The sequence below is a fragment of the Mchenga conophoros genome, linkage group LG14, assembly GCF_057382185.1.
Source record: "Mchenga conophoros isolate Kocher_MC1m ecotype Shallow Benthic linkage group LG14, M_conophoros_male_GT1.1, whole genome shotgun sequence".
NCBI classification, from domain to species: Eukaryota; Metazoa; Chordata; class Actinopteri; order Cichliformes; family Cichlidae; genus Mchenga; species Mchenga conophoros.
The window spans coordinates 38750872-38774256 of record NC_140539.1 but is presented as its reverse complement, the minus strand read 5'-3'; the positions used below and the strand labels follow the sequence as shown (position 1 = coordinate 38774256).

The window sequence follows — 23385 nt, the reverse complement described above, 5'->3', positions numbered from 1 at the left end:
TGATGTTTCAAATAATAAGTAATCCTTTTGTCTCGAGCTCTTCTCTCAAGCATAAATATAATGTATAAATATAATGAATATGTAATGAGCTTGTCCTCGGTTGGTTGCAGGAAATGGTTTCAGCCTCGTGCTGTGAGTCTGTTACACACCAGGCTGCTGCATAACGAGGGAAACTGAAGATGGCACGTTTGTTCAGTCTGACAGGAAATTCAACACTTTTTTTTTTTTTTTTTTTTTTCCCACCCTGTCAAATTTCCAGAGTCTCTTAGTAACATTGTGTTGTTATTCAAACTCACTTTTAATTTCTGCTGCATGACGTAACTTACATTTGTTTTTACTGAGAGAATTGCAGCAGGGATCAGCAGAGTAACGGAAAAGAGTTTTGTTTCCCCTTAATCTTCATTTTAAGCATTCTGCATATCTGGAAATGTTTTATTGTTCTTATTGCACTTTCCTTTAGATGCAACAAAGGTTAATGAGTCCATTTTATCTGTGGAGTTGGATGTTGTTCACTGGTTCAATTCCAAACGCTGTTATGAATGAAGACGTGCAAGAGTCAAAGTTAGATCTGCTCAGTCTGTTTTCTTCATCTTGTTCTTGGCTGTTCCCTTTAAGGGGCATCACAGCAGATCATCTGCCTCCTGTCCCAGCTTCCTCCTCTGTCACGCCGACGTCTTACACCTGCTGGGTCTAAAATAGACTAATGTTGACTTCCTCCAGGGTCTGAAACTGCACTGACAGCACTAAGAGGACAGCTCGGGACTGAGGGTTCACTCGTGTCTCTGATAAGACTCAATGAGTGGGGGGTGAGGTTGATGCAGTCATTAAATCGTGTGTGTGTGTGTGTGTGTACTGCAGGCAGCTGGCGACTCATCAGCAGTTAAAGATGCTCGCTTGCTCTCTGTCTGGTAAATCTACATACTGAAGCTTCATTCACTCTTTGAGCTCAGTGGGAAAACAGCCGTGTGTGTGTTCAGATGTTAAGCAGATGTTCGCGTCTGTTCTGTGGAGACTGAGGTGATAAATGTCACTAAATGAACTGAGATGAACCTGCCTGTCTGCCGCTTTCATACTTCAAATGGTAAATGTCCAGCATTTGTGTAGCGCTTTATTAGTCCCTGTGGAACCAAAAGCGCTTTACACAACCTGTCATCCACCCATTGGTGATGGAAGCTACATTGTAGCCACAGCCGCCCTGGGGCGCACTGACAGAGGCGAGGCTGCCGGACACTGGCGCCACCGGGCCCTCTGACCACCACCAGTAGGCAACGGGTGAAGGACACAACGACCGAGACTGTCCGAGCCGGGGCTCGAACCGGCAACCTTCCGATTACAAGGCGAACTCCCAACTCTTGAGCCACGATCGCCCACTTCAGGCACAGACTGCACCACAGCGTCGATGTACACGTACAATGGCAATGAACGGCTGTTTTATTCTATCCTACACAAAACATGGATCTAGATGCCGTGTCGGCTCCCTCCCCACCACCAGTGGTTCGGTTCAGGGAGTTCCTCTTTAATCAGTCCTGTGCAGTGAATTACCTGCAGGCAACTAAAACCTGCTGCTCAAACATGATTGGTCAGTAGATGTGACATTACAAAGCTGCTCTCCGTTTACCATCTGACAATCAAACCTGATTAAAGCTTTTAAAGGCCTGAAGCCATAAAACTGGTGTGAAGGTAAAGTCCAGGTCAGACACGCACACATGCTTTCGCTGTGTAAGAAATAAATGGTGTGTAATGGTTAAAATATAACTGGACGCAGACTGGAGAGGTGCACACGCTCTGCTGTAGCAGGCAGACAGGTGAGCAGGATCTATGCAGCCTCAGTGGTCCAGGTCTGACGCCTTGGCCTCATAACTCTGTTACACACTCAGTCCCCAGGTGGGAGTCTGGAGGAGGCGGCCTCAGCCTGATAGGACAGGCAGCGCCTGATCTATGAGTCTGGGATACTAAAGTGCTCAGGTGGAAACACAAAGGTGTGTGCGAGCACCTGAGGTGGCTGTCTGACTGGAGAGGGAAGGACGAGGAGCAAACGGACGACACGGTGAAATCTGTTAGTTATAGACTGTATATAAAAGATGGCCATCATAGCATCACTGAGCAGCAGCCTGAGGGGCTGAAAAGAAAAAAACCCTCTAAAAACAAGCCAGTGCTGAGAGTTTGCAATCCAACATCTGAGACCATAAACTCATCAGGAAACTGTTTACTGGAACTTGTCCCAGCTATCATAGGGCGAGAGGCGGGGTGCACCGTGGACAGGTCGCCAAAGCATTTGAATATAAGGGGGCTGCTACGTAGAGTCTCTCCAGATGTGGCTTGTATAAAACAGCTGTGCATTACTACACTTACTACACTACACCGCCTCCGTGCATCTTGGGAATTCAGGAAAACCTCTTTCGGGATGGCTCGCTGATTTATGGCTCACTGGCAGGAGGACAGACGGTCTCTGTCAGCTTGATGATGATGATGATGATGATTATGTTGTTGTTCTTCCCCCTGGTGGACAAAAACAGATCAGCTAGTAAAGATGTTGACCGACACGTGACCATAAATGATATTTTCTCCTATTTATTTCCTTATCATAAGAGTTAATTAACCTCTTAAGCCCCAAGCCTACCTGATCTCCTGCTTTTTGCCCCCTGAAAGCAGGAGATCAGGTAGGCTTGGGGCTTGAGAGGTTAACTAAAGGTGCACAGAAAACTACGAGTGTTGGAAAGGGAAACCAAGCAGACTGTCTTCAAACACAGAGGACGAGCAGTTTTCTCTTCATTAAACTTGAGCTTGAACTTCAGCTTCACTGAACTGTGAAATCCCTGCAGCACACTTTCTGATGAGACTCTACAGTTTGCATTTGTCTGAATTTACTGAGCTGAGACTGGCAGATCTGCCATCACTGTTTCCTCTGTGTTCATTTTATCTCAGAGTACACTCCTGCTCCTCCACTAAACGCACAATAGATGGGTATGATTTATGACAGGAAGTGTTTTGAGTGTGTGTGTGTACACAAGTGGTTTTTAGAGTCAGGGTTACAGTTATGGTGAGCATTGTTAATTAACGTCCTCACTAAGATATGAAAGTGTTTTTTCTTTGAGAAGAGCAGCGTATTTAAACGTGTTTAAATTGGGCTGTAACAGCTTTTACAGACGTCTCTCACCATCATCTGGGGAAGAACAGCTGGCAGGTTAGTCAGCAGCACAAGTAACTGGGCTAAATTATAAAATCTCCTATTTACGCACCTTTTTATTACATGATCGTCTACTTTAACTTCCACATTGCCAAATCCCCTGAATGCTGTCTGAAAATGTTTGTGATCATCTTAATTTTGAGACGTTTGGAGGGGAAAATGGCGTTTTATTGTGCACAGAGCGCCTGGATGTCGGTCACAGGTCCTGAGTGTGTAATCACCTGCTGCGTCTGTAAATCGGGAGATAATTACACACAGACTGTGAGCACCAACTGAATGAAAGGTGCAGTGTAAATTTGTCCTGCTTTTCATAAATCAGACCCGCTCTGTCTCCACTCATGGAGAACAGTTCTGGCTCAATCTCAATAAAGAACCCGAGTGACTCATAGTGTGTGTGTGTGTGTGTGTGTCCTAGTGGAAGCGATAATGGTGACTCATGGCTGTGTGGTCGTCCTCCTGGCTCGGAGGATTTAAACCACTGACTGGCAGCCTGATTTCTTGTTGTTTGCTCTTCTCCAGGAGCGCCGTCTCAAACGTGTTCGTGTCACCTTGTTAAAGCAGTCGCATCAACTTCAGGAACAACTAAAGATTGTGGGAATAAAAAGATTCTCCTTATTGCCCACAAACACTTGGCAAAACTGGGACTTTCGTTTAGTCGTTGATTGCAGTAACTCCATATTTGGCTATAGAGTGCTGAATTTAAGTTTTCTCAGAATAAAATGAATTCATTTTGTTTGAATATTAATGGACATGGACAGAATATCAACCAAAAATTCAGAAAAACAGAAACTGACCCAGAGTTGGATCAGCAGAGCACGGAGGGGTGGTTGGCAGTGGTTAGTGTAACCAATATTGTTGGCGTGTTGCGTTAGGCATAGGTCTCTGAATTAATGTGAATTCTAATCAGTGGCGTCTTCTCCATCAGGTAAAGGTCACATGATGTTGAAATGCCTGGCATAGACCTGCCCACCTCGGAACGCCACAGCAGCATCACCCCAAACCCTGCAGGAAGTGATGTTGTACCCGGAGATGAAGTGAGTGACACGGAGCACCTCCTGGATCTGTACCAGTGCCGGCTTCCTGTCCAGTCGTCTCCAGTGGAGCTAAAGGAGGAAATGCAGCGAGTCGACAGCAGCTGGAGCCAAGATGGAGACCTGCAGGACTGTGGACAGTGAGTGTCCTTCAGCTGATAATCAGACCTGAGTAATCAGTAAAACAGATGATAGATCTTTAAGAGTTGCTGTGCAGCTACTCTGCAGCATTTTTTCAGCTGAGGTCAATTTTGAACGATGAATTTGCACTGCAGACTAATAACAGCACAGTTACACTTTTCTCAGGTTTCTTGTTCAGCTTGAAAACTTCTCACTTTGTGCGTATTTCTGCCAGGTTGGAGAGGAGATGGCTGCTCTGGCACGAGTTTATGAAGGAGTACGACCACTTGGATGCTTGGCTGAGATTGGCCGAGGAGGCCGTCTCTTCCCCAAACTCCGTCCACGTTACCTACCAGACCGCCAAGGAGGAAATGAAGAAGTTTGAGGTGGGGAAAAAGAAATAACTTAAACAGAAACTGAAATCTAAACTTGGCTTCAGGTGTTTTAACCTCACAGGGATTCCAGCAACCATCTTTCACCTTGGACTCCTCTGTATTTCTGTTGTGCACTGAATCTCTTTTGTTGTCTCTCTGTGACAGAATTGATGTTTGAGCTCTGTTTGTGTTCAGGCACTCGCACAAATTAAAACCTGGGTCAGAGCAAAGCTGGGCCAAAGTTCAGCACATGGTTAAAGTTGTCACCCAGCCAGGGTGTAAATATCACTCAGCAGCCAGTCGTAAAGCTGAAGCAGGCAGCATCAACACATAAATCTACTCGTGCTGCCGGCTTAAATAACAAGACCACCTCTGACCGAAAAGCTGTAGATTCTTCTTGTTTGCACAAATTCATTCAGGTTCACACTGATTGTGTCTGCAGCTCCAACAAAATGAGGAAGAGGAGAAACACAATTAGACTGAATTAGAATTTGATGGAAAAGGAGGAGAAGGAAGAGAATCGGGAGACTGAGCGTCTTTATGCATCTCTATGATGTCACTGAGGTTTCCTGTCATTAATACGATCCTCTCACAAAGAAAGACGCCCCCAATGTAGTTCACCTACTTCCTGCATTAACCTCCTAAGACCCGAACTCTCATGGCATTTTTAATTTCTCTTTGCTATTTGGACTGACTGGGACCTGATGAATGTAAAAACAAAGAATTGCATGATTTTATTTTTTATTTTTTTAATCTGATTTTTGTTTCTGAGAAAATTGAGGTCCACATATGATGATATGACCTTGGCAGTATATCGTCCTCGTAAGTGGACATCAGGCCCATGTAGAGCAAAATTTTGTATTTTGGTCTAGACCATAGGTGTCAAACTCTGGCCCGCGGGCCAAATTTGGCCCGCAGCCTAATTACATTTGGCCCGCGAAGCCATACCAAATGACTATCAGAGCTGGCCTGCTGGTATTATACAGCTAATATATATATTGTTTAGTATTAAGCTTTTCAGCAAAACGTGTTTGAGTCCATAAGAAAAGATTCGTTCTTATATCTGGAGGAATAAATATAATTCAATAAATATTAACGTTAGCCCGCGACTTTGTTCCAGTTTTGAATTTTGGCCCACTGTGTGTTTGAGTTTGACACCCCTGGTCTAGACAATCCAAAATGTGATGTCCACATATATGGACGCCAGGTCCTCAGAGGTTAAATGCTGGTTTGCAAAATGTTCTGATCAGGTTTGCATCTGCAGGTAAATGAACATCAAATCTCTAAAACGGATTAAAATCTGTTTATACTTTTAGTCCTAAGACCATATGTTGTATATTTATCATCCTTGTGATAAACCCATGTCAGCCTTTGGTTTATGGACTTTGCATTTTGAAGCTTTAGCATTTGCTTTATTGCTATGTTGGTTTTTGTGAGCCACATATTAGGACGAGGGATCAGGATCTGGAGTCGTGCACACTGTAGTTTTAAGTGTGTGTGTCTATAAGATTTCTACAACAGATCTAAGTTGTGCCTGAGAACAGGAAAGTTGTCTGCATAGAGGAGAACTTTCATAGCAGGCATGTACAAAGTGAGGCTTTGTGCTCACATTGTAGATGTGTAGCCACATTTGTAGCTACAAACACTCGTTTTAATTCTTTCAGCCTGTTTTGATGCACAATTTAGTTGAAATCGGGCAGAAACGGGGCTTTTAGAGTGTGTTCTTCTGAACTGATTGCATATCGCATAGATTTGATTCGGGTTTCATTCTTTCTGGAAGACAACAGTCGCAGGCTCGTCCAAGTTTTCCAAATATAAGAATATCTCCACCTGATCAAGCCTGGATTTGGGAAACCAAAAAACATCTGCTTCAGATGCACTTTGTGTTTGTGTGTTCAGAGGCTGCGGCGAGAGGCGGGGCCTCGCCTCATCCAGCTGGACAGCCTGACACGGAGGAATCGAACACTAACTCGGCTCTTCCAGGGTACCATGCAGGCTCGGCTGCTGTCATCGGCGAGGGAGTGCGGCCGCCGCTGGGATGACGTGAGCGCCAAACTGCAGTCCATCACAGGCCAACTGCAGGTACGCGAGTCAGACCTTCTGAGGAGGATTTCACTTCTCTCTCTTCTTTATAGTTGACTCTTCCCTCTCTCTCAGCTCTTTGTCTCAGAGTGGGAGGCGTTTGATGCACAAAGGGAGGAGCTTGCAGTTTGGTTGGCTGACATGGATGTCCGCCTGATCGAGGTTGAGCAGCTGACAGGAAACGCCTGTGAAAAACTGAGACAGCTGCAGGTGTGGGCTTGTTTTGAAGTGACACATCAGTTTCTTTCTGCATGTTTTTACTTTGCTATTCATTTTATTTCGTCTTTTTTTTTTTTTTTTATGCGTAGTCGTTTCAGGAGTGCGTGTGCGAGAATTCGGGGCGTGTGAACGCCCTGCTGCAGCGCGGCGAAGCGTTGATCCAGCACAGTGTGCCTTCTGACGCTCAGCACGTCGAGAGCCAGCTGCTGGAGCTGCTGCAGCATTGCAGCCACGTCTACAACAACATTGGACGAACACACACGCGGCTGCTCAGCATGAGACTGGTACACACACACACACACACACACACACACACACACACACACAGTAATCAAAGCGTGTCTCAGGTAATTGGTATAGTGTTTGATTTTTGTGCTTTTAGACATTTAAAAACATGTCAGGATCTGAAGTAATCACACTTATCATTCATTTGGTGTTTGTGCATCGTGTCAGCATGAGTCTGGTAACCTGAGGGCACAAAACAGACTAACAGTGTGTCCCACAAATACCTGTTTGAAATGTTGATTTTAAACTCTTGAAAGTAAAATTGAACTTCTCTGCAGCTCCCAATAAAATAGAACAGAATAGAATAGCTCTTTATTGTCATTCTACATGTACAACGATAGCACCACACAAACTGTGCTGGAATAAAATATAAATAGTAGACATCAGGAATAAATAATATGCAGGAGAATTGTGTACAATCAACAGGAATATGTTTGAAAATGATAAAGCCACACATCAGAGAACCAGATGCAAAGTGCTCTGAGGTAGTGCAAAGAAAAGACGACCTCACAGGTGAGATCAGCACCTGTGAGGCACCTGGAGCCGTCTGTGCCTCATGAAGTCCAGGATGAGTTTGTTTGAAGGGACGTTCAGGTTAGTGGGAATATTCAGAACTTGAGGGATGAGGTTTTTTGTACTCCTTCCTTCCTTCCTTGGGATGATGCCAAGGCATTCCCAGTCTACCCCTTCTCCGTGTCCTAGGTCTGTCCCAGGGTCTTCTCCCATTGGATGATGCCCAGAACATTTTACACAGGATTCATCCTGGTCAGATACCCGAACTACTTCAACTGGTTCCTTTCGATGATGAGGATTAGTGGGCCGCCTCTTTGCCCCTCCCAGAGTTCCTCATCCCATCCCCGAGGCTGAGCCCAGACACCCTTGGGCAGAATCTCATTTCTCTTGCTTTTATCCACCACCTCATTCTTTCTATCACCACTGAAGGTTTGTGGCCATTTCCCAGTAGACTGGCTTTGCTCTTCAATCTCTTGCTTCACTCGCAGAGAAGAACTCAGAATACGTCTCTCTGTGGGAGCAACTCATTCCTGACACTCCCCTCTTTCCACCTGAGAACTATGCCCTCAGACTTTGAGGCGCTAATTTTCATTCAATCTGCTCCAACCTTGGCCGCCACCTGACGAAGCCAATAAAACCATCATCCCCAAGAAGCAGAGACGAGATCCTGAGACCACTGAACCGGACGCCCACTTAACCCTCGGATTGGTTCCAAGAAGCTTCCTGGTTACTATTTTCATCATGCTGACAATTCAGGGTTAGTTTGCATGCAGGTAACAGGTCTCTGAGGAATAGACTGAATATACTGGCATCAGTTGTCGTTTTTTATTTTAGCTTCCTATTGTTTGTGAGCAAGGTTTCTTTGTCATCATCTAAGCCTCCGTGTTTTGGACTTTCTTATATCAGGCCCCTCTTTGTTTCTTTGGCTCAGATTTACTGGCTGCATCTGAAACATTGGCCATCTTTCCCAGAAGCCGTGTCTGCAGGCAGTAGCTCCCAGATTCAGGAATCCTGAATGGACTATCCAGATATTCCAGTCATAGAGATGCGTAACAGTAACTCGGGCGTATTAAGGACTTAATGTTGTGGGCTGACATGAGTGCTCTAGTAACGGAGTACTGTGATTAAAGTCTGAAGTCAAGCTTCAAAAACATGCACATCAACCAAACCCCAGCACTCATAAATATCCTCTTCCTCCTCCCCATCCTCTTCCTCCAGGTGTTTGAGGACGACTGCATCCTGTCCCAGGCTACAGACTCTGGTTGTCCTTCGGAGAGTCTTTTAGAAGATGAGGGAACAGCTGAAAAGCAAAATGTGGACCTCCCCGCATCGTCAAACCATCCTAAAGGTAAACCAACATCTCTGACCTGAAGGAGTCGATTTGATCAGTTACTCACAAAAGGATTAAGATCAAAACGAACCATAAACCTCTCATCTGCCTCCTCCTCAGACCCTCCCTCACCCATTCACCATCCTCCTCCTCCATCCTCTCCTACCCATGAGCACCTGGGGCTGGAGTGGGACCCGTCAGTTGACATTGGACGCTCTGTCTCCCGTGACGACGCCGACTCATCGTATTTCAGTGCCAGCACAGGTAAGAAGATGCCTCACCTTACACGGGAATACCGCCTTAAGAAATCTAAGGTGGCACCGTGAGAATGCAGATTTGTTCTCTCAACAGGATTTTTTTTTTTCTTCTGCAGGTTTGAAGAGGTGGAGCTACCTGAGTTCCTTTGACTCTCGGTCTGACATCAGCGCCGACATCGGGAACCAGGAGGGAGACTTGGTGAGTTAAAGTCTAACATTGAGCCATTTCCACAGGTTAGTAGAAAGAAATCTTGATTGTGATCTGCAGTGAACCCCGCAGACTTCCTGCTGCACAAACTCTTGGAAATATTCCACTTCTGCCGCCCATTTGTCATTTATGTCCTTTAATTTACTTTGTTACTCCGTGCTTCTCTTTCAAAGGATGGGAATCGCCCGACTGCGGTGACTTCACTGTAATTTGTTATTGATCAAACTGTTACAGAGTCAATAGTTCATCTATATTTTGGTGATGGAGGATACTGTGATACATTTATTCTATTCCCTCAAACAAACCGTAAACTCCAGTTTTCTGATTTGACACGCACAAAGTGGCACAAAAGTGGAAGCAGCTCGTCCGTTACCGGCCTCTAAGGACTGACAGGACTGGATTCTGAAGTAAAAATCTGGTTCCAGTTTCCGAGCCCTGGACTGCAGTGATGAGTAGTTTTCTTGTTTGAAATCATCATTTGTCGTTTTTGTCACCAGTTAACGAGTTTTAAATCGCAGAGATTGTTTCACTCTAAAAAAAGTTTGCTGTTACGATACCACCAAGATTCTCACAATGAGTGGTCCTGGAATTGAACCCTGGGGAACACCTTTAGTTCCATTATGGTAGAAGTGATTCCTTCTGCCTGCGCACACTCACATCTGTATGACAGGTGATTGTCAAACCATCCAGCAGTGTTTGATTTGTTCTCCGGTTTAACGCCTTAGCTCGATCGATATGAACCACATTGTTTTTTGTGTTTGTTTTTTGAATGGATAAAGTCATTTATTTCTCTTGAGGTTCTGAAAAAATACATAATTTGGTTATTTTAGTCAATGAAATAGCTACAAAACCTCCCATCTCTACCTCCATCACAGCATCCACCAAACTGTAGTCTGGAGCACACCGTGATGATATAAACCAGCAAAACACTGATGTTGGAAAACCTTTTCTTGCAAAAACCTCTGGATGAAATTAAAGCCAGTCTTTGTGGCGTTTGGCCTCCTAATTGTGTTGTTTGCTCTCTCCTCTTGGTTGTTCTGCTCTGACCCAGATGCTGCATGGCCCAGAGGCCTGTCTGCCTGCCTCTGTCTCTCTCACACAGTCATTGATGTTCAGATACAGCGGCTCTCTAAAAACGTTCCCCATCAGCGGCTGTCGGCTGTATGAGCTGGTTACAGCAGTTCACCTCCTCTTCTGCTGATTTATTGATGATGCCTGCAGAACGTGGCACCTCTGCATGTTGTCGGGTTTCCTTTTTTAGCTTTATTGTGGCGAGACGCTGCAGTGTGCTGAAAAAGCTGCTGTATGAGACAGGCAGAGGAGGGGAAAAGGGGAAAATAAGATGGGAAACAAAGGCGAGGACAGACGTTGTCAGAGTCTGAGGTAATTTGAATGTCCTCCTCTGGCAGCCTGTAGCTTCCTCGTTTTTGTGTATTTCTGTCTCTTTCAGACAAACGCACTGTGTCGCACTGTCGGTGAAACCCAAAGCCCAACAGGAAAGAAACAAACGAGAGGCGCATGTAAAACTGAATTAGCATCTGATTACAGCTGCAGGATCACAACAAAGACATCAAAGTTTGTGTCATCTCACTCTGCTTTCTTATAAGCCCAGCCTCATTATTTACTGGGCTGGCGAAGACGTGATGTCAGCGTGCCATCCCCACGGGCTCGGCTCGGCACCGCCTGCCCCGAGGACTCGTGTGGTCGTACTTCATTAAATCTGCGACTGTGTGACCTCGTCTCTGGGTGCTCGCACGCCGCATGAATTCTGAGTGCTACTCAAAAGACGTGCCTGCAGAGTTTTGTGATCATGTCCACTACAGTCACCACCGCTGGCTCCCTGTAAAAAGATTTGTTTTTTCCATTTCTTGTGATTTCATGACTGAAAATGTTCCTGGTCATCTTTTTATACAGTTAACTCATTAAAGGTACATTTTGTGAGAGCCCTCTGCAAAGTGTAATGACGACCTGCACCACAAGGTGGCGTCGTCTTAATGAACATCATGTTTACAGCACAGATAATCTTTGCATCATTTCCCACAATGTTTTAAAAAAAAATTAAGAAAAGAAATAAATGCACACAAGCTGCTATAAGATTAAAATAAAAAATATCGATATAAACTAAACCTTACAGTTCATGAGGTGACTACTCAAAAATAACTGATAACTTAATTACTTGTTACTAAACTACTTTTGGCAAAATTAAGTTACTTAATTACTTGTCAGAATAAAATAATTACACGACTCGTTACAGTACTTAAAGATCTAAACACATTTTCACATAATTACCAGTTAATATAAACCTGTAGGCTCTCACACACCAGCATAGACCCTGTCTGCATGAGGACACACAGGATCTTTCATTTAGCTTTTATGTACAAGCACAAAGCAGAGTTAGTGGTGAGCGGCCTGGATGCACTTTTCCCTTTTTGTGGAACAAAATTAACCTTCTGCTTTTCTTTATTTCATGCTGTCTTCCTGTTTGTTTGCTTCTTCTACTCAAACTCTTGCTAAGCTGCTCCAGCAGATAATAAAACACGGAGGTGGGAATGAGCAGAATAACTGGAAGTTTTGCAAACCTGGATGGATAATGGAGTTCTGAGTTTGACTTGGAAAATAAAAAAGTTAAATCATCTCAGTGAGGTTTTAAACTTTTCTATAATGAACTCTGTCTGCAGGAATGGCTTGATCACACTCAGCTGGGCTTCTCGCCTGTCGCAGACCAAAAGGCAGAAGCTCTGGGCTGCAGGGACCAGTGGAAGACCTCGACTCCCGACCGACAGGACGGCGAACCGGTTGACTTTGATGGAGGCCGCGTGCAGGCGTGGCTGAGAGTCCAGAGCGCCGCTTTGCCAGAGAGGAGCACGTGCTGTTCGAAAGAAGTGCAGACTGATGGGAGGCTGAAGGTACTGTCTTAAAAAATGTTCAAGATCCATGGTTATACTTCCTCTGTGGTCCAAATATAACCATGAAAAACAACCGAACAGCGCGCTCGATCACTGAAGTTATCTTTATAGTTTATTCTTTACAAATAACATTCTCCGAGATGCTTAAACAGTTGGTGCTGCTGCGCTTCTCACAAATCTTAAGTCATTAGAAGTTCATGAGCGGAGCTGTGCATTCAGAACGGTTTGATTTTCCATTTAAACACTTCAAAACGAAGCCGGTGCCCTCGAGGTCGGCCCTTCATTTGAGAGCATCTGTTTGTGGGAGAGTGAAGCAGAATGTCAGCAGACTCAGGTCAGGAGGTTTTACACGCAGATGATATTCATGTGCTGAATGTTAATGCTCAACTCCAGGAAAACGGGTTCAGTTAAAAAAAAAAAAAAAAAAAGTTGAGGACAGTCGGTTTCTCAAACATCACCACAAGGTGGCAGCAGTTTACCACAAAGTTTGGTCTAATTTAATGTTTGTACTGTTTTCTATTTAAAAACGACGACTTCACAGATTGAGCTCCTGAAGCTACCAAAATAAATCAGCAAAGTGTGGCGTTAACATGAATTCTGTACAAATTTGGAGCTAGCAGTGGCCTGAAAAGAGGTCTTGTGCTGGAGGGTAAATCGAACGCCGCCTTGTGGTTAAAAGCGGAATTACACACTAGTACAGCTCAGGTCTAGTTCAACTTTAGTTGATATCTACGCAGATATCACACGGACATCTGTAATATCTTTTTTGATTGAGTTAGAAAGTTTTTAAGTTCTTTTTAAGCAAGTTTGTAGAAATCGAAGCTGTGAGCGACATGTCAGACGCGCAGCTTTAAACCGTTTGCGCTCTCCTCGCTGACTGCCAAAAGTGAGCGTGAGCAGATTTGATAATTGTAAGCAAGAGAAGCTCTGTTGATCTCTCAGATTTAGTTACACAATTTATTTTGCACGGCTCCAAACAGCTGCTGCATTAATGAGTTTGTCCTCAATCACACACACAAATCCAATTCGGCTCTTACAAATCTGTCCTGCGTGCTCACAGATGTCGAGTTGCGGCCCGACTTTGGAGAGCACAGATTTGTTTAGCGCTCACTCACGTCCTTATTGTTTACCTTGGTTTGTCCTGAGATGGTAGTCGGGTCCCCGAAGTGTGGGTGAAGAGGCAGAAGTGTCCCCAGAAGCTCATTAATACAGGTTTAGGCTTTACACTGACGCAGCCGCACAGTCTATATGTTCCAGTTTAAAGTTGCAGCTCACACAACAGATCCCATCAGCCTTTATTTTCCTCCCAGATTCATCCTCCTGAATAACTGTCCTCTCCCTCCTCTCCAGGCCTCATGTTTCTCTCTCCATTTAGACTTCATTGGCCTCAGCCTTCATTTTCTCTCCCTCGCTCTCATTACTGGGGAATAGCATCTATTTATCCTCCTCTTCCTCCGTCCCGTCTGCTGCTCCTCGGGCCGCCGAATGAATCCATAAAGTCTTGATTTATGCATCGTCTGACTGCACTTTAACTGTCACCATAAAAACAGAGAAGCACGCAGACTTCCTCCTTTTCTTCTTCCTTCTTTAGTTTCTCCTTGCCCTCGTCTTCCTCCGTCTGACTTAGAGCCAGTCCACATAACTGTCCGTGTGCAGGAAATCTATAAAGATGAGGAAGAGAGGGAAGAAAGTTTGTGGATTCATTTTTAGGGGTCAATTCATATGACAAAGTGTTATTGTATCAGATTTCTTTATGTACTTGAATTTGAATTATGCAAATTTGATTGAGCGCGTGTTTGTGCGAAATAGCACTGGGACTTTCTAATGGAGGTTCATTACAGAAAAAACTATCGAGTGAGTGCAAAACAAATTGGAGGAGAAATTAGCTGCAAGTCCAGATCGAGAGCAGCGAAGGAGAAAGTCACAAAGTTTGTCGATGTTTTGCAGCAGCTGCAAACTTGTGATGAAAACAGAAGTGTGTGGCGTTTGTTCATGCGACAGGATATAAACTGTATATAAAAGATGGACACCGTCGTGATGAAAAATGAGTCATAAAACAAAATCTATCCCCGTACAGCTGTTATGAAGGAGGACATTGGCCATAGAGACCAAACAGGTGTTTGTAACCACGTTAACTTGGGCGTCTGTGGGCTGATTCACTGCTGGTGCTTCTAGTGGACATTTGAGGAGCTGCATGTTTTTGGGACTTCCACATTTGCTTAATGCTTCAATCCCGATGTTGCTGCTCTCCGATCTGACGGATAACAATGCAAATATAATCTCAAAGCTCAGAAACACAGCGTCCGTGTCTGAGTTGTCGTCCATCTTTAAACATTCACCGTGATTTGAGGAAGGATGAAGTAAACTCTAACATTTACGATTGTTTACCAAAATCCCCACGTTCAGATGTCGCAGGGTTGCATGGATGAAAACCACGCTGATGCATCCAGCAGCAGCCATGGCTGCCACGATGACACACGGCGGCTTTCACCATCAGATCACCTGAATTTAAAGGCCAGCTCTGATAGGATGAGGAACCACTATCAGTCACAAGCACCGGTGAGCTGATGGGTTTTCAATAACAACTCTTTGTTTTTGTTACTTCAAGGAGAAAATAAGCATCTGGACGTGTTGGTAGATAGTTTTAAATCTATAAAGTTATAAGCTGTTGACACTGGTGTGGATTATTGGAGGCTCTCTGTTCTTTTAGGAGGAAGAGGAGCTGTACTGCTGTGAGGAACCCGAGCGTCTCATCTCTGAACAAAGGTGAGGAAACGCAGAAATCCCTCAGAGGAACTCATGTCCTGTTCTAACATTCTAACAGTTTGTTCAGGTCAGCAAATGCAAAAGTAATTATGAGTTCAGATTGCTGTAAATACTATATCAGTGTTTTTTCTACTGTCGGATCTGTATGATGTCACGTGGAGCAGATATGCCTGATATGATGCTTAAGTCTCAGCCCAAGCTTAACTGATTCAAGTATTAAAATATTCAATATGTGGGACACTGTGTCCCAAAGCCTGTGTTTTTAAAGAAACACCTGAAAACATGCAAAAGTAGGATGATGACTGTATTGTTTTTAAAGGCTTGGAGCCATAAAAGGGTTAAATATCACTCAATACTTAACTGGGAATAGAAACAAAGTTGGTAAGCTGGTCACATAAATATCTGACCTCTAGATTTAGGATATGATTAGACAGTTGAATACAGTGTTGGTCAAGTTACTTGAAAAAAGTAATCAGTAACTAATTACCGATTACTTCCCCAAAAAATTAATGATTACTTTACTGATTACTTATTTTCAAAAGTAATTAATTACTTAGTTACTTAGTTACTTTTTAAAAACATGATTTACAACCTGAAGAGGTGATAAAGTGATAGATCTTTCAGCCCAAGTCTACTTTTTCTACATAATACATCATACAAAATGTAATCAAATGGAAAAGTCTCTTTTTAAACTAGTTTTACTAGTTTTAATCTTTTAACTTTATGCATCAAGCAAAAATGTAATTATCTGCAACATTCTCTGACTGAAAGAAAGTTGTTTAATATTTAAACTTCTTTTCTGCACATTCCAGCTCATAAAATAAAATATTTTTTGTGTTTACACTCAGTCTTTCAAATAGATGCAAGTAAAACACAGCAGAAAATAAATAAAGTTAAAGACTCAGCGGTCCTGTTGCTCTATTTTCACCTGTTGAGCAGGAGTGAGGCAGGCGGAGGTTTACCCTGGTGTAGGTGTGCCGCAGTGAGAGTTTCTCTGTGAATTTCCCATTACGTAGCAGCGCACTCGGTGCTTGTTTAGGGTTTTTTTTTTTTTTTTTTTTTTTTTTTTTTTTCCCCTGTAAAAATAAGTTTTCTTCCCACGCACAATGGACGCTAATGTTTTTGTCACTTTTTATGGAATCGGTGTGCGTCGTGTGTCCCATCAGCACGGCCTTTGTCTGTGAACTTAAGTCCCTGAAATGCTGAGACCAGATGAGGTTTGTGGTGTCGCCTCAGTGTGAGGAGGTTTCTCCGGCTGCTCGCGTTTCTTCTCGAACCACAAAGACGCGCATCTCAGGCTGGTGACTGAGAGGAGATGAAGCGCTCGAACTGCCTTGATTGATGTGACTGTGTGGATGTAAAGCTCTGAGAGGTCAGGAAGAGAAGAAAACTGTTACATAAACAGTCAGTTTCCATTTGCACAGCTTTGAGAGTACTCGCCTTTCTACTCAAACTTCAGATGCCCAAAGCAAATTTCTTAAAATGCTTTAATTATTCAACTTTTCATGTTTTAATTATTGATTTAGTGCCTCAATTATATTTTCTGCAGGTTTTATTTAAATGGAGTATTCCCAGGGCAGTTTCTGATGACTTTAACTTTTTACATCTGGTGACTGTGGAGACTGTGAGCACAGTGAAGTCCCATCAGACGATGGGATACTGTTCTCACTGAGGGATGGAGGTGATCGGCAACAACGCTCAGGCAGGCTACGGAGTTTAGACAAGAGGCCCAAAGTGTGCCAAGAAAACCTCCCCCACACCACCAGCAGCCTGAACTGGTGCATGCATCCATCCTGTCAGCATCACCATCTAAATGTCGCAGCAGAAATTGAGACACATCGGGAAACTTTTTTCCATCTGTTATTGTCCAGTTTTGGTGGGTCTGTGAGCTGTAGCCTCAGCTTTCTGTTCTTAGCTGACAGCAGTGGTACCCGGTGGTCTTCTGCTGCTGTGGCTCGTCTGCTTTAAGGTTTGAGATGCAGAGATGCTCTTCTACATAGTTTGGTTGTAATGAGTGAGTATTTGAGTTGGTGTTGCTTCAGCTTAAAGCAGTCTGACACTTTCTCCCGGAGAATTTTTTCTGACCATTATCTGTAAACCTGAGTGTGTAAAATCCTCTTTCTTCCTCATTCTGATGCAGAGTTTGAACTTCAGCAGGCTGTCTTAACCGCAGGGCTAAATGTGCAGAATTGCTGCCATGTTATTGGTACCTAATAAAGTGGCCAATGAATCTACATCTTGCTTCCTAATGTTATTGTTGGCAAAATCAGATTACATCAAACATGGCAAACCGCAGCCCTGACTCAATTTATCTGACATCAGCAGGTCTCCTTAAAACCTAATGGTTTGCACTGAGCTCCTTTAAACTCCCCGGGCAGGTAAACCAAACACTAACGCCTCCACCTTCCCCTGCAGTGTTCCCTGTGTGACCTCCAGCAGCAGCAGCAGCAGGGCTGCTTCCTCGCTCTCCCCCACCCTCCTCTGCCTCCTCCTGGCTGCAGCACTGGTTCTGCTGGCCTGTCTGGCCTGGGTCTTCGCGGAGCAGCCATGTCACCGCAGCAACACGATGGCCCATACCTGCCACCTGACACTGAGATACGTCAATGGACCCCCGCCTACCTGAGTGCCAGTGGAAACGCTTTCTTGTGGCTCTTCAGGACAGAGGTTTGCAGCTCGCTGTGAGCAGTTCAAACTGCAATAACTTGAAACAAGACCACAAAAACAATCAGGTCTTCTGCTAGAAGATGGAAGAAAGTCTGTATACAATGATACACAGGATGCACCTAATGTTGGAGATCTTCTCACTGACTTGCAGGGACCTCACATTATGTAAAAACTGTAAAAATGATATGGGAGAGGTTTATATATCCACGGTGATGTCCTCAAACTGTGCTAATGTTAAAATGCAGCTTACAAACTGACCTCCCCCCTCACTACATGACTGTATATAATTTTGTCATTTATATCAAATATTTGTAGTATTTTGTACTTCATAGTCCACGTCTGCCTGTGACGGTACTTTCCTAATTCACTTTGTACAGTGTTGCATGTTTTACAGGAAAATGCTTCACTTTGAGTGAACATCAGCGTTTGTGTCCAAGCTCATGACCGAGAGTGACGTTAACATTTTTCTAAACCACTTCAGTCTTTAAAGACTTTAAACGGGGCCGGGTTCTATTTTTTGTGTGTAATAAGACTTTAAACCAGAAGGTGGCGCACTGAGGTAAAGACGTCCCAAAAATAGTCGAGCTAATCCGACTTATTCTGGATTCGTTAGAGTTCATCCTTCAGAATAGTTAAAAGAAAATGCGATTGAAAAGATGACAGTTTGACGGCAACAATGAAACCTTCTGCTCAACGTGCTGCCACCTTGTGGTGGAATATTTTCATTACAATTTAGAAAAAGTACGTTTTATTATTTCTAAGGTTTCAGACTTCTGTGAGAATCAAACTGTAGAGCCCATCTTTGGCCCTGTTGGTACCTGACATCCAGCATCTCTGTTGATTTCCAAGTTCAGAGCTGTTCTCACGCACTAAAACCTGGTTACTCAGACCATTTTTAAGGTGGTCTGGGCGACACTGAAGGACCACCTACACAGCTCACAGCTCTGCTAGTCTACCGAGCTATGGGGGGCCGGGTTGCCAACCAGGACCCGTGCAGGACTCTGGCATCTGGTCTTTGCAAACATAAAGAAAATGTAGGGAGAGACATCCTGGAAGAACTGGTCCCCTCATGTTCTTGGAGCTGTGGATGCACATTAATGAGAGGTGTAAACAGGGCCTGTGGAAGTCAACATGGCGTCTTTTTAAACAGAGAGACGAGCTTTGACTGACCGGCAGTCATGTTCTGCAGAGGTATGTGAAGCACTCACACATGTTTTCAGTATGAAGAGCTGTTTGATGCCATGTGTGAGTCTGAGTTCAGCACAGCTTCCTAAATGTTTGAGGGAAAAGTCATTTTCTGTTGCTGTCATGAGCTACATAATTATGAGATCATGTGTTTTTAAAGTGTGTTGGCAAAATAACTGTAAAACTGACGTTTGTATTGGTCGCCTGCCACCTCATACATTTCACTTTTTTTTTTTTTTTTTTTTTTTTTTAATACAAGAATAATTCTTGATGTGTTGTTGAATATTTGAAAAAAGCCTTTTTGTCCAATGAAATGTCATTTTTTTTTTATATATATAAATGTGTTAACATTAATAAAATAATTAAATGAAAAAGTGGTATTTTCTGATCTTTGATCAGTGACCTCAGTAATTCCTGATCATTTTCTGGTCAAAGTCCACGTTACTGTCTGCAGTTTAGCTTTGACTGAATCTAAAGAGCCAAACGGGCTTTCCTGAATTTCCTTCCCCCTTTGAGAAGCTTCAGTGGAATTACAATTAATCTTAAATATTCACTGAGGTGGTGTTTGAAATGGTATTTGCTAATTCTCAGAATGGGGGGGAGGACTGTAATGTGGGAGTTTAGGATTTTAAAGTGATGAAGAAAATGTCTCTTTTGGTCACTTTAGTTGGCAGTTAAACGTCTATTTGTCCGTCTGAGCTGTGAGAAAATCACTAGAAGCAGAGATGCCCACACTTCCCTCTTAACAGCCACCTTCTTGAGTTCTTCTGAAGGCGATACTGAGGTGTTTCCACGACAGACCTCGGTCTTTCCTCTGGCTTTCCTGCAGTCTCCATCCAAAGAACATCCCAATCATCATGAGCGGTGGATCCCCTCTGAGCTCCTGAATGAATAAGCTCTTCATCTTATTGAACTCAGACACCCTTTGACGGACTCTGATTGTATCTTTGAGCTTATTCTTTCAGTGCCTGTCTTCAGCTCATTGCCACAGGTGAGACTAGAAAGGAATCAACCAGCAAACTGGCTTTGGAGAAACGAAAAGTTTATTTTATAATCTGTTTTCTTGGATTCAGACAACATCCATGCTGCAGACCTGAAATGTGCTGGTTTTAAAGGGTTGACTGTAAAGAAAAACCTCACACCCACAGTGCACAGTCCATTTTCCAGCCAATAATCAGGGACTTGGAGGAGCCAGTTTTCCTCCTTGCGGTGTCAGCTACAAACCAGCTCAGCAGGACCTGGATGTCCAGAAGGACCAGAAGACTCCAGGAAGCTTTAACAATCCCAGCTGAACAGCCAGTTTGGTGCAAACCACACTGGAAGGTCAAGTTTGACTGCAGCGTGTCTGCAGGTTGAATTTCTGTGAGATGTTCGAGGCATCATCTAATCTAGAGCTGTGTGTGCGTGCGTGAGAGATTTTGCGTTGCCCAGATTTGCATGCTGGCTCTCATGCCGCACTCACGTGTCTGCAGAATGCCGAGTCACAGCGATCAGTGACACTGCTAATACACTTAAAAGGGATCAATGCTGCAGGGCGAGGTGTGTGCATGGAGCTCTGTACATGACATTCGGCACCACTGGATGTCGCACGAGAACACAGGTGTGACAGCCACACCTCCTCCCCTCCTTTTCCTTCATGTTCTCAGGTGTAGTAAAGCACAGACGAGATAAAGGAAGTTACCTGTGTGTGCTGAGAGACCAGGCAAGCAAGCAAGAGGATGTTGCGGTCGCCGCTCCTGTCAGATACAGAGCTCTACTAATATAAACTAAAGTGGCTGTATGGTGAAGTGCTCAGCTTGACTAGGATCAGTTTCTAAACCAAACAATAATCATTCCTCAACCTAAAGCTCAAACACAACCCAGTCAGGGGCACTGCGCAGTGGGCCATAACTTTGTTAATTTCCTGTAGACTCCTTCAAAGTAAAAGCTGTCTTTAACATCATTAATCTGTGCCAGTCCAGACCTCAGTGACCTCTAGCTGTTGTTGTGATGAGAAGCCAGACTGCCCACGGATTTCCTAGTCCTCGATGTCTGATGTGTGTACACCAGGGGTGCCCAAGACATCGATCAAGATCTACCCAGCGATCGCAAAGTTAGCGTGGGTAGATCGCATGGCATTTAATAAAAAATTGACATCAGCCAAGTAAGAAGCCAAAAACCTCCCATCTCCATACAGAATAAGATAAGATAACCTTTATTAGTCCCACACGTGGGAAATTTGTTTTGTCACAGCAGGAAGTGGACAGTGCAAAAGTTATGACGCAAAAATTAGAATACAATAAGAATAAATACAGTACACAGCTGTACAGAATAGAATAAAATAATATACTATATACAGTAGAATAAAATAGAATAAAAATATACAATAAGATAAAAATAGAATACAAATACAAATACTATATACAACTGAGTAAAAATACAACGATGCCAGAAAGGATTATTGCACTTAGTGTTATTGCACATGTGTGGATGTGTGTGTTTGTTCAGTTGGAGTCTTTGTTGTGGAGTCTGACAGCAGTGGGGAGGAAAGACCTGCGAAATCTCTCCGTCCCACACCGTGGGTGCCGCAGTCTCCCACTGAAGGAGCTGCTCAGTGCTGTCACAGTCTGCTGCATGGGGTGGGAGATGTTGTCCATCAGGGATGACAGCTTAGCCGCCGTTCTCCTGTCACTCACCACCTCCACTGGGTCCAGAGGGCATCCTAGAACAGAGCTGGCCCTTCGGATCACCCTGTTCAGTCTCTTCCTGTCCCCAGCAGAGATGCTGCCGCCCCAGCAGACCACACCATAAAAGATAGCAGAAGCCACCACAGAGTCATAGAAGGTCTTCAGGAGTGGGCCCTCCACTCCAAACGACCTGAGTCTCCGCAGCAGGTACAACCTGCTCTGCCCTTTCCTGTAGAGGGCGTCTGAGTTATGAGTCCAGTCCAGTCTATTGTTCAGATGAACACCAAGGTACCTGTAGCTGTCCACAGCCTCAATGTCCATACCTTGGATGTTCAGTGGTTGCAGTGGAGAATGCTTGTGCCTGCGGAAGTCTACCACCAGCTCCTTGGTTTTACTGGCGTTGATCTGGAGGTAGTTCAGCTGGCACCAGTCCACAAAGTCTTGGGTCAGACCTCTGTACTCCTTGTCGTCCCCATCAGTGATGAGGCCGACTATTGCAGAGTCATCAGAGAACTTCTGCAGGAAGCACTGGGTGGAGTTGTGGGAGAAGTCTGCAGTGTAGATGGTGAAGAGGAACGGAGCCAGAACCGTTCCCTGTGGGGGCCCCCGTACTGCAGACGACCCTGTCCGACACACAGCCCTGAGTCCTCACATACTGTGGTCGGTCGGTGAGGTAGTCCAGGATCCAGGTAGTGAGGTGATGGTCCACTCCAGAGTTCACCAGCTTGTCCTTTAGAACCGAGGGAAGAATGGTGTTGAAGGCACTGGAGAAATCAAAGAACATGATTCTCACAGTGCTTCCAGCGGTCTCCAGGTGAGCGAGGGAACGATGTAGGAGGTGAATGACGGCATCATCCGCTCCAATGCCAGGCTGGTAGGCAAACTGAAGTGGGTCCAGTGATGAGCTTGTTAGGCGCCGAAGCTGAGCCAGGACCAACCGCTCCAGGGTCTTCATCAGGTGGGATGTCAGAGCCACCGGCCTGTAGCTGTTGAGGTCCTTGGGGCGTGAAGTCTTTGGCACTGGTACAACACAGGAGGTTTTCCAGAGCTGTGGGACTCTTCCCAACCTCAGGCTCAGGTTGAAGAATGGGAGGACTTTTTTTTTCATAATGTCATATTCAAAGTGTTTGCCCTCATCTGCCAGTCTACCACTGCTATTCCAAAGAAGCGACGTGTGGAGCGGCAATTTTGGACTGCTCACTGAAATTTCACCAGTAGATTCTACTGTATCAAATTCTACCGTTCCACCATGATGGTGATCATTTGGAAGTGGGCCTGACAGCAGCTGCTATCTGGACTATCCCACAAGGTTGAAACGCTACATCCAGATGAGCAGAATCAACCTTTTGGGATTTACTTACCTGGATGATTGAGCGTGCATCGAGATATCTGGACTATGCATCCCTGGCTGAGTCCATTCAGTCCAAGTCATCAGAGTAAGGTAATAACCGAAAATGTATTGTGCAATGATTCATACAGTTATGCAAGGTACATCAACATGTATTGTACAAACAAAGAATACTCGATGTTTTATAAATGTTTTACATTTTTATAACATGTAGATCATTTTCAGTTTTTTTTATAACTAGCTC

General features: G+C 44.3%; 1 protein-coding gene across 1 annotated transcript in view; it reads left to right on the top strand.

Moving 5' to 3' along the window:
- Positions 1-19473, top strand: part of LOC146560364 (uncharacterized) — a 34407-nt gene extending 14934 nt beyond the window's left edge. Inside the window, exons 2-13 of the mRNA XM_085244438.1 lie at positions 4113-4358; positions 4574-4724; positions 6612-6794; positions 6870-7004; positions 7103-7297; positions 9030-9159; positions 9262-9405; positions 9515-9597; positions 12285-12512; positions 14919-15071; positions 15223-15278; positions 17694-19473. Of these exons, the coding sequence (XP_085100564.1) occupies positions 4135-4358; positions 4574-4724; positions 6612-6794; positions 6870-7004; positions 7103-7297; positions 9030-9159; positions 9262-9405; positions 9515-9597; positions 12285-12512; positions 14919-15071; positions 15223-15278; positions 17694-17901 (1890 nt within the window). The 5' untranslated portion in view covers positions 4113-4134 and the 3' untranslated portion in view covers positions 17902-19473. The remainder of the gene's footprint in view (positions 1-4112; positions 4359-4573; positions 4725-6611; positions 6795-6869; positions 7005-7102; positions 7298-9029; positions 9160-9261; positions 9406-9514; positions 9598-12284; positions 12513-14918; positions 15072-15222; positions 15279-17693) is intronic.
- The last annotated feature ends 3912 nt before the right edge of the window (positions 19474-23385 follow it).